The 11908-nt window shown below is 42.7% G+C and overlaps 1 protein-coding gene across 1 annotated transcript in view; it reads right to left on the reverse strand.

Annotated features, from left to right (window-relative positions):
* Positions 1-9084, reverse strand: part of CEP192 (centrosomal protein 192) — a 187149-nt gene extending 178065 nt beyond the window's left edge. The window contains exons 1-3 of the mRNA XM_050938869.1: positions 8504-9084; positions 5078-5155; positions 2762-2947 (exon numbers count right to left, since the gene is read on the reverse strand). Of these exons, the coding sequence (XP_050794826.1) occupies positions 2762-2947; positions 5078-5155; positions 8504-8529 (290 nt within the window). The 5' untranslated portion in view covers positions 8530-9084. The remainder of the gene's footprint in view (positions 1-2761; positions 2948-5077; positions 5156-8503) is intronic.
* Between the last annotated feature and the right edge of the window lie 2824 nt (positions 9085-11908).

An 11908-nucleotide genomic window follows, 5' to 3' on the forward strand; every position in this document is an offset into this window, starting at 1 on the left:
GAGAGAGACTGCAGTTATGTCAGCCTGAAGGCTTGTCATCCTTGATTAAACCTTTTTTTTTTTTGGTTAATCACTCATTTGAAAGCTGTAAAATTTAGTTTCAAGATTCTTACCAGTCACTACAGTTTTGTCTAATTCAGTTCTAAATGTTTTTGTTTCCTCCCATTCTTCAGATGTATTTATGAAGTGCATGAAACACTTTTTCCCATTATCCCAATCTGATAAAGCATTCTCCATCTTTTGTTCCTCAAATTGGATTACTGTGGTGTTCAACTGGACCATCAGCAAACAGTACTCAGGACTCAAAGCATCCCTTCCTTGCTCCATTAGGTTGGTTTCCATTAGTTCTTACTGCTTTAGTTATGGATTTTAAGATACACAGCATTCTGTGGGACAACAGTTTCCCTTCCTCATCTTAAGAGCTCTTTTCTAGCATGGCTTAAATTTCATGGCAGAGTAGAGAGGCAGCATGAGTTATCAACAGTGTGCTGTCAAACTACTGAAGCCTAGGTACAGTGTGGAGAGGAAAGCAGAAACAAGACTAGAGACAGGACAGCAGCCAATGTTGGTGGTGTAAAAATATTTAAATATTTTCTGGATACACTGATGAAGAAGGTACTCAATAACTCTATATAAGAAAATAATTTTAAACATGATGTATGTCAAGTTGCATTCTGTTTCTTATAGAGTATCTAAATACTACTTTAGCACCACAAAAGGATTATAAGAATCTAACCTCATATAAAAAGGGATGGCAAAGTACCTAGTTTCATCTTTATTCCCAGCTTAGTCAGGGGTTCATCAGGCTAAATGGCTGCTCTGATTTCCTCGGAGTACTTGTTTGGCAAGAACAACAAGTGCTTTCATTTAATACAAGTCCATTCATAATTTATGTTGTGTAGCCTTTCAGTTTGTATTTTTGCATTTTATAAATTTAATTTAAAAAATACTTTTATTAGACTGTTATTGGCTGGTAATGTTCACCAAAGAACTGTTCACTATGAGCAACCCTGATCAACTCTGGCAGTTTAGAGAGGAGAACACAAAAGTGGGATAGAAGTGTTTTCAAACAACTTTCTTGAGTAAGTCTAGATGTCTGGCTAGTACAGGAGTCAGTTAACCCGTTACAGATAATTCTCAGTCACTAGACTAGCAATTCTTATACTCCATCGTTATGGCCAGCTACACAACCAAGAAATAGCTGGTGGAATCGGTCAATATACTACAGGAACTTGCACTCTGCCCATAAGCTATCACATATAGTTGCGAGGAATGTAATGTAGCTCAAATGTCTGACATCTCAGATAAACCCACAGGTTAAAAAAAAAAAGATGGTGCCAGAAACTAAGAGCCAAACAAGACTGGGCTGGAGAACAATATTCTAGGCCAACACAGACTCCTGGACAAGAGAACTACACAACAATTTATTTCTGTAAACTCTGCATCTTACTCTCCTGGAAGCGGTAATGCCCAATGATCTCAAACTCAGCCTGACATGTTGCATCCATTGAGGAGGCAACAGATACTATGTGTCATTTCGCTAAATTTTAAGGATAGATCATATGCTTTACTCACTACTATACAGGTTTTAACTTTGGTACCAAAATTTGTTTGACCCGAGTCAGTATAGTGTAATAGTCACCTTGAACAAAAAATAATTGTGACCAAAAATACAGCAGTAGCTTAAGTGTTTCCTAATTGTTTTCCCACTATAGTATCGGCTCAAACTACTGTACGTTAATTGTACATAATTAATCTTTCTGGTTTCAAGAAAAGTACTACAGAACCATTCTTCTCGGAATAATTACTAAAATTAATAACTATTGACAAGCAATACAGGTTGCTCCAGAGTTAGATTACTGTTCAGGTTAAATGGTTTGGCCATTACACCAATTGAATCTATTTCCCCATGTTAAGTATCCTCACACCTATGGGTCATCTCAATTATCACTTCAAAAAGACTAACATGGCTGCTACTCTGAAACCTGTTCAGGTTAAAGGATGTTAACTCGGTATACACTTAAAATACCAGTCTAAAAACCAGGTTGACATTTTGTAATGAAGCACAACAACTTAAGTTTTATTTGACAAAATGCCTTATTTTATAGCATGCAGTGTTGTGCCTCTAATATCCAGGAAGTAAGACTGCTACATGGTAGATGAGGTAATATCTTTTACAGAACCGACTTCTGTTGTGAAAGAGACAAGCTTTTGGGATACAAAGAGCTCTTAAATCTGGGAAAAGTACACAACACCTTCAAAGGACAAGTTAAGGAGCTTAAATTCATAACTTTGCTAGAGACTATTAACACTGGTCTTAAGGACACCAGAAGTATGGCTTATTATTTCAACAATCTGTAACTTTAAAGCCTCTCTCCCCTTTTTTTTTTTGTCCTATGGCTGCAGAGGTGTTAACTGCTCACTTGATGCTCTGAATACCTTTCCCAGACCCAAGAAGAGCTCTATGTAGCTTTAAAGCTTGTCTCTTCCACATCAGAAGTTGGTCCAATAAAAAGTATTACCTCACCTACCTTACCACTCATTTTGCAGCAACCATCAGAAGTTCATTCAGCAACACACTGACATTTTTCAGCACTTCATGAATTCACACTATGTTACAGAAGTATCCAAATAACCAATTTCAGCTTTCTGAGCAGACAGTATGCAAGGAATCCTTCTGGAGGAGATCAGACCCCTTTATCCTTCCCCATAACGCAAGTGTATTTTAGGTTATGAAAGACTATTAGGAGGACAGTCTTACCTGTTGTCACAACCTGTTTTAGTCCTGGCAACAGTTGAAGCTGCAACAGGTAAGCCAAGGTTTGATGAAATGGTGACATTCTCCAAAATCCCACTGGTATTACTGTTCAGTGAGTTAGCCAAAAAGCTTGGAAACGTCTCATCCGCAATATTTCTGAAGTCTTCCATCCTGCCATACAATAGCACACTGTTTAAAAATGAATTGGAATAAGTCAGTTCAGCATAACAAACAAGATGATACTCAAAGAATTGTCAATAAAGTCATGTAAACTCCCATTGAAAGCAACATAGCCAGACTCTTCATGCTGCAGATGTGGAAAGATTTTATTTTCACAGACCAGGATGTAAGGACTCCAAGTCCAGTTACACAACTTTCACAAAAGTAGTCCTGATTCTGAATTATGTACTACAATTCTTAACTATCCATGGCCTAAAAAAAGTTCAATTTTAGAGAGTGCTCTACCTCCATTGTACTAGCACTGAAGCTTCACCGGCACTACTAACAGTAGTTACTTTAACAGCATTAGCTTAAACTTATCAAGTCGGCAGTGTTACTCCAAAATATGATCTAGATCACAAAGTTAAACAACAAAATCACTGGTGACCAGATTACACTATTACTAGCACCAATGGAGCTGAAGCAGTGCTAGATTTCCCTAAAGTCACCAGGACACACAAGGTCTAAAGGTGGTTTTGCTGACTACCAACAGCAACGGTACTCTTCATATATTTAAAAAAAACACTAGCATAGGTATACAGTTGGCTAAAATATTGCATGTATGGCAGAAAATGTATTCTTTAAACCAGTGGTTAAGTCCAGAATAGTACTAACGCTCACCCAAAGTAAAATCAGAAAAGTCTAAGAAACCTGATGGTATGCTTCCTTTGGCTAGACCAAGTTTCACCAAAAAAAGCAGTGGACACTTGATCCATGTGTTAGTCTTCAAGCCAATGTTCTTCAAAGTCCAAATAAAACCATTGTTTTTAAAAAGTCATTTTTAAATTTTATACCTACTGTAGTTAATACACAACATTGTCAGAACTGAAAGGAGTTACAGAATGCTAGTGAAAACATGCATTTGACAGCTTTGAATATAATCAGTTTCATCATTACTTTTTATAGCCAATGTTACCTATGTGGAAAAGGCCCTCTTAAGATTTCAACAAGGGAGCAGAAAACATTCACTTTAAAGTTTCAGGTATGTTATTTAAAGGGTGCCTTATCAAATAAGTGTTTGGGAGATTTAACTCAATTTAAAAAATTTTCAAATTCACATCCACTAAAATAAAACCTTTAGAGTACTCAATCAAAGTAAAAAGCTAGTTTCCTTGTGCTTCTATCCTCTTCACTGTTCAGTGCACTCAATCCAAGATCTTTATCATCATATTAATAAAGTCTTTAAAAAAAAAATCAATAAAAGATTGTAAGACTAGTGATTTTTTCAAGGTGCACAAAAGACACCTTGAGTTGTGTACTCAGTTAAAGCTACAAAATCAGCCTCAGTTATTTTCTTACCTTAAATAACAATCATCCAACAGGATCACATTTTGGCACAGGAAGAGGTACTGAAGTTTAACTGGGAAGCCACTAAAGATCAGTTTTACTACTACCAAAATGCAGCACAGTGGGACAAGAAGTAGTCAGTTTGGACTTTCTAAGTAGGATAATCTCAAAATGCCAACAGCAACTGATAGTTAATTTACTAAACCAGCGGTCTCTAACGCGGTGCCTGCGGGCACCATGGCGCCCACTGGGGCATCTATCTGCACCCGCGTACTGACCAGCAGACAAGCATCCGCTGAAATGTCTCTGAAAAGCAGCATCAAGAGGTGTTGCCGTCAAAATGCCTCCAAAAATGAGCCGCATTTCGGCGGCGACGCCTCTTGACATTGAAGCTTCTCTGCAGCATTTCAGCAGATGCTTGCTTGTCAGCCAGTCATGGTCCTTGGCGGCTCGTCATCCAGCACCCATCAGACAAAAGAAGTTGGGGACCACTGTACTAGACTGTGACAGGTACCACAGAAGAGACTGTTTGAAAGCAGAACACATCCTGATTAAGCAACATCTGAATATAAGAGCAAATCAACTGCATTTACAATAACTTAAGTAAATTGTTGCCGCTCCCTGTTTGTTTCCGATTTAAAAAAAGCTAGACAATACACTGGCCATATCCTTTACTGATATAATCACAACTGTATCTACAAACTTATTTAAACTTCTTCCTTAAAGTCTTTTGAGCAAGGCATTTAAAAAAAACCAAAAAAAATCAAAAACAAAACATTAACTCCTGCAGGTTAGAGCCCTCAGGTGCCTAACCTGTATTTAGCTTGTAAAGTTGCTTGCAGCGGACAGCATCTTCCTCTGTTTCTACAGGCCTCAAGCACCCGAAGGATTCTTAAAAAAAAAAAAAAAACAAAAAAAAAAAACCAAACCATGTAAAGCATCACTTCATTAAACATTAAACCTGCTGAATCAGAGGCAAACGTCCAGGATGACTCCAGCGATGGGCACCTACAAATGCAGCTCTCCCACAACACATTCCTCCCTCCTGTCTGGTCCATAGCAGGGGATCTCAGAGGCACCACAAGGAGCGGGTTTCACACCCCTTGGCCTTACTGACTCCCCGCACAGGGAACGGCACAAGTTATGGAGCAAGGAAGCAGTTAGAGCGAGGGCTCATCTGCACAGCCCAATGACCCCAGTGGGCTCACACCGGTTCCGCTCCGAGTGTGGACACGCTCACTCCGGAATAAGGATGCCCTTTCCTGGGTTAGCTCGCATCACTTTGCCCATTCAATAGTTAACCACAGGCTACATCAGAGTCCGACCTTCCAGCACACCCCCAGCCCCCGAGACGGCCGCGGGCAGCGGGTCAGGGACAGGAGAGTCCCAGGGAGCTGGGGCAGGAGCCGCCGTGCGGGGGTACTATTCGCTCGCAGGGTCCAGGGGGCAGCTTCCCTAGGACAGCTGGGGGAGCAGGGCAGAAAGCGAGCCCTACGCCCCTGGTACCTACAGCCCCCACACACCTGACTGACCGACCCTGCCGCGTGCACCTGGGGCGGGGGAGCCCACACGGCGAGGGGGAAAAGCAGCAGCAGCAGCCGGGACCCGACACCGGTACCTCCCCGCCCGGCCACCCAACCGCCACAACTTCAAACCGTCGCTGAGCTTCCCTCCGCAGGCGCCGCGCTCGCTCACCAGCCCCGGCGCACAAAGCGCGCGCTGCAGCCGCTCCACCGGATTTGTGCGCGAGATGCCCAGCGCCGCCCGCGGCTGTAGCGCGAGACCCTCCCCCCAGGGCGCGCGGACGTACGCGCGGATGCTCCCACCAGGCCCTGCGACTATTTCTCTCCCTTCCGGCGGCGCCGCATTCGCCGCGCAAGGCTGCCCGTGCTGGTCCGGGGGCTGGGCCAAAGGAACCGAAGAAAAAAAGCGGGAGCTGGCAATTGGCATTGGGCAGCTCAGGTTAAAAAGAAAAGCATAGACTAGGTTTCTGATTGGGTGACGAGGCATGACGTAACTGAGTCCCGCCCTCAGCTGCTGTGAGTGACACCAACCCAGCCCCTGTCGGGGATGGGGAGGATGCGACCTGAGCCCACACCGCTTTGCTAATGGGTGGAGGGGACAGCTACAGCAATGTTCATAGCATCATACTCTATCAGGTTTGGAAGGGACCTCAGGAGATCATCTAGTTGAACTGCCTGCTCAAAGCAGGGCCAATCCCCAGACAGATTTTTGCCCCAGATCCCTAAATGGGCCCCTCAAGGACCTCAAAACCCTGGGTTTAGCACGCTAATGCTCAAGAGCAAGTCAGGGAGCTGGTGGGCTAAGGTGCAATCTAAGCTCCTGCTGACTTTCACTGAGAGCCTTTTGCTGCCCAGTCCTGAGACCACATGACTGCAGAACATGCCCAGCCCCTCAAGGGCTCCTGAGAAGCAATGTGAGCCTTCATGTGAGGCTGAGGTCAAGCAGGGGCCCTACCCTTTCTGTGCTCCCTGAGAGCCCAGCATGTGAAGCTTAAGTCAGGTTGTCCTATCTACAACTTCTGAGTTCCTGCTGGGAGCAGTTGTTATGACACATGGTACTTGATTAAATACACTTCTAGAGCTGTCTAGCGGCATCTGCTTGCATTAGTGACCCAGTTGTGTGAAATAGCTGTTTTGGGATGCCATAGATACCGTCTGAATCATGAAACAATCCAGAATTAACACACATTGCAGATGGCCAACCTGCATAGCTGATCGTGATCTAAAAGCTAAAACAACAAAATTTCCACACACAATTCAACAGTATGCATAGAACAAGCAAGCAAAAACATCTTACCTGCGACCCTGAGCCTGCAGTAAGTTTATTTTGTATTAACATTAAAATTTAATTAATAGTAAAAAAAGTTATAGGGTAAATGTTTCAGATATCTTATTGTATCTATTGTATGCACATAAACATTTACAAACTATCAAAATACAGATATTAAACATCCCAGATTTTTAAAGGAGATATTTCTAACATATATTATTCATTGGATAAAGTAACTCATATGCTGGAGAGCTATAAATAGTACAACTTCTTTTGAGGAATAAGTGTGACTGGGGTATTGTTAATGGAAGATACCCAATAGCAGTACTTCCTCAGCTAGGTAGGAAAATAAGATGACTTTTGCACAAGTGTCTAACTAAAACAGTAGAAGCTCTAAAAAATACCCAAGATAATTAAAAATTGCTATTTGTTCAGTGGATACCATACATAGGTAGTGAATCCCAAAACCACAATACATTAGTCAACACGTTAGCATTTTTTGACAAAAAATGCTAGTAGCAGTCTTTCCTTTAGAGTTCCTGTTTTACATTAAGGTTTTTCTCTTCCCAAAGCTATATTTTAAAGGAAAAATTCATGTTAGGTTTTGAATTCTGTTTTGTAGGTTCCTCTGAGCACCTATTTTGCCATGACTGATTTATGTTTTTGCTGTAGTACTGTAGTTAGAGCAGGGGTCGGCAACCTTTCAGAAATGGTGTGCCAAGTCTTCATTTATTCACTCTAATTTAAGGTTTCACGTGCCAGTAATACATTTTAATGTTTTTAGAAGCTCTCTTACTATGTCTATAATACATAACTAAACTATTGTTATATATAAAGTAAATAAGGTTTTTAAAATGTTTAAGAAGGTTTATTTAAAATTAAATTAAAATGCAGAGCCCCTCGGACCGGTGGCCAGGGCCACTCAAAATCAGCTCGCGTGCCATCTTTGGCACACATGCCATAGGTTGCCTACCCCTGAGTTAGAGCTTATCTTCCATAGGCTACACACTTTAATGGGCAACATAACTGTACAATCGTAAGCCTGGCATTCCCTCCAGAACTGGGCAGTAATAGTACAAAGATACAAGAACACATTTTCAAAACTGGACTGGGGGCATGGGATGTCCCATTCACCTTCCTTTTCTTTTCTTGAGAGCTAGAAGGGAGTGTAATCCCAAAGGTTCTTGTTGGAGTTACAGTCTGGAGCAGGTTGAGAATCTATACTAGAATAAATCTAGGAGCTGATAGGTAGGTAGATGCTATTAATCGAGTTCCCCCAACTTTTTCATAATGCGTGTCCTATGTTACTAGATCAATTTTTTTCAAGGACCTTTTGGCTCTAGTTTTCCATTCCCTGACATTTTTGCCCCCCTCTTTATAAGCACGTAACATTTGTCTGGCTGCTACAGCAATTACATAGGAAAATAATATTTCAAAAGTACTTACCGTATTTTTATTTGTCTTAGTTCCATGTGTTTTGTCTTTTTTTTTTTTTTTAAGAAAATAAACCTCACGGTTTACTTTTGGTCAACATTTCATTTCTCCCTCCTTCCACTTTAATTTCTCTGAGCTGAAAACAAGAACCAGCACCTATGAGCAGCCAGCTTTCTGTGTAGCATGGAAAGTGCTTCTTGGACTAGATTAGTAACCTGATTATATTTTTAGGACTAAATAATACAAAACCCATCAAAAATTAAGCAACACTAAGGGAACTGAGAAGAGAAGGTGCAATGAATATAAGGAGCAGCATTATGTACGAAGAGCACGCAAAATACTATTTAGGACAACAGAGAAAAAAGCTCAATCTTGGAAGTTACTATAGTTTTGGGAGAGCACAGTTCCCACTATCGACCACCTTACTCACACTCACCCCTTCTGCTCTTACACACTATAGGCCAGAAGTGGGCAAACTACATCCGGCCCTCCAGACATCTTAATCCAGCCCTCGAGCTCTCATTGGGGAGTGGGGTTGAGGGCTTGCCTCGCTCCATGCAGTTCCTGGAAGCAGCAGCATGTCCCTCCTCTGGCTCCTATGCATAGGGGCACAAAGGGGGCTCCACATGCTGCCCCCACCCCAAGCACCGCTCCCACAGCTCACATTGGCCAGGAACCACTGCCAATGGGAGCTGTAGGGAAAGCACCTGTGGACAGGGCAGCGCGCAGAGCTGCCTGGATGTGTCTCCGTGGAGAAGCCAGATCAGGGACATGCCACTGCTTCTAGGAGCTGCTAGAGGTAAGCACCACCCCAAGCCTGCATTCCTGGCCCCTTCCCACACCCTAACCTCCTGCCCCTGCCCTGATCCCACTCCTGCCCTCCAAACCCCTGTCTCAGCCCAGAGCACCCTCCTGCTCTCCCAACCCCTCGTCCCCAGTGCCCTCACCCCTCCTGTACCCCAACCCCAATTTAATGAGCATTCATGGCCTGCCATAAAATTTCCATATCCAGATGGGGCCCTTGGGCCAAAAAGTTGTCCCACCCCTGCTATAGGCCATAGCCACACTCCCACACCGTAGCACTGAGATGATGCGGTGGGTCCACCAGCGTTGACAGCAGTAGCAACTTTACTCCTGGGGGAATTCTGTGCCACTGCACACGCAGAGAATTAAGCCCTCCTCCCCCTGCCCCCGCATACATCCTGCCTAGAATGTGCTGCAATTACACTTTTCGACAACAATGGGCCACTGTGGTGCCAAAAAAGACGGCATTCAGCTTTGGGCCAGAGCAGCCAGCCATGGAGAGGCTGCTTTCCTCACAGCGCCCTGCTTGTGGGGCCAGGTAAGGAGGCATGGGTTACCAGAAAGACAGGACAAACAGGGCTGCTGGCTGGTCGCAGACTAGGCTGGGGGCACAGCAGCCAATGGGGTGACAGCACTAAGCCAGGGTGTATGGGTGCAAGGACAAAGAGATGGCGAGTGTGTGTAGGGGGGTTCAGCAACACATGAGATTGGGGGAGGATGGGTTAGTGAGGGTACATAGACACATGGGGAAAGGGAGGTGCAGGAACACATTGGGATGGGGCAGATGCGCCTGGCTAGATGGAAGAGGCTAGGTCAGGCAGGGGTTGCATAGGGGAAACTCCCCCACTCCCTAACAATCCTTCTCCCCCAGAAAAAAGTTCCCTGCTTCTCCTATCCACACCCAACCACCCTCTAGGTTCACTCCCAGGCTCCTTCCTAGCAAATTACTTCCCTCTTCCTCAGCTCCTCCATTATCCCCAACTCCCCCAAGCCTTTGCACTGCATCTGAGGGGTGCAGGAAATAAGTTTCTGTATTGTACTTTAAATGAATTATTACTCAGTTCTGTATTAATATACCTAGTAAGAAACCTTATTTGACAGAAAACATTCGTTGACTTTTTTTGTCTGCATTGTTACATACTTGCTGACAAGTATTTTGAAATAAATTCCCAAAATAATTGAAGCAAGCATGATTATAGTGTGTTAATTTAATAAAATATGCAAAATTTTAAAATATCATGTGCAGAATTGTTAATTTTGGGGCACAAAATTCCCCCAGGCATAAACCTTGCACTTGAGGGTATTGTCCTGCTACAATATGGCTTCCTGCTGCCGCATGGGGGTCAGAAGTGCCCTTCCTCATAAGTGCATTTGGATTGGAGCCACTGCACTGTGGGATATCTGCCCCAAGTTGCGTAAATGCAATGATCCTCAACCACCGTTGCTTAGGCCGGAACAAACAAATCATGTGGATGCACTCTTTCACTAGTTATTCTACATTTGTTTATGGAGAACCCCCATACTGCCTCTCCCGCCCCCCACCACCCCAAAAAAAACCACGTCTGTGGAACAATCTTCTCTTGCCTCAGCAGCTGAGCTTGTAAATTCAGGATACCAAATTGCTGCACAAGCACCTGTGCATACACATCATTCTTTCAGTGTATAGATAATAGAAGATGTTACACTAGTGCACATTTTTAGTCTTGCATTTTCAAATGTTTATACCTTATTTTTTAAATAATTAGCTAGTGCCCTACTTATAAAGGTTAACTTGCATACCACAATTTTAAACTCTGAAATTCCGGCATTTTTATTATGAGGAAGAAGTACACTGAGTACTGGTAAGCAAACTGAAAATGTTTTTTGGTTTCGTTTGTTTTTCCCAACTACACACTGCACAAGCTTTTTACTCCCCATTCTCAGGACAGGGAGCAGGAGCTGTAACTTAAAATAGAACAAAAAACAGACAACTTCAAGCAGTTCTCAGTTCTACCAACACTTCTGCACATGGCTAACTTAACAAATGGGAGCAGACCCTCTGAAGTGAATGGGAATACTGTCACACAATGTTAAAGCTTGTGTTTGAGTGTTGCAGAATATTGGGAAATTTCAATCCAAGGCTTGTGTAAAGTTGTAGTATGTTAAAACAAGGAGTAGAACAGCAACTGTTTTGTAGTCTTAAAGAGAATCTATTATTGATTTTTGAGCACTTGGGTTTGGGCCATTTTTAGTACTTAGGACAAAGATCTAACTTTTGCTCTCCTTATAAAAAAAAAAATCTTAGATATTGAGAATATTAACGCCAGGCTCCGCTGTTTTTTGCTCTTGAGGAGTGCTGGGGCTCTGAAGATGTGTATCAGTGCCTTGCACCTCAACTGAAATGGCAGGAGGCATTGGATCTTTAAAGACATCCGTTATGTAAAATGCTTATTACTGACTTTACAAACGTCAGTGATAAGCATTTAAAAATAGTTCCCCTCTCACTTCCTTGCCTTTCACACATTTGGCTCCTTTTCATGAAATTTCACACAAAACCTGAATTTCTACTTTAAGAATGAAGGAAAAAAAATAAAACTTACTTTGAATTCTTTATATACACGTCTACCCCGATAT

This window comes from Gopherus flavomarginatus, chromosome 2, assembly GCF_025201925.1.
Source record: "Gopherus flavomarginatus isolate rGopFla2 chromosome 2, rGopFla2.mat.asm, whole genome shotgun sequence".
NCBI lineage: Eukaryota > Metazoa > Chordata > Testudines > Testudinidae > Gopherus > Gopherus flavomarginatus.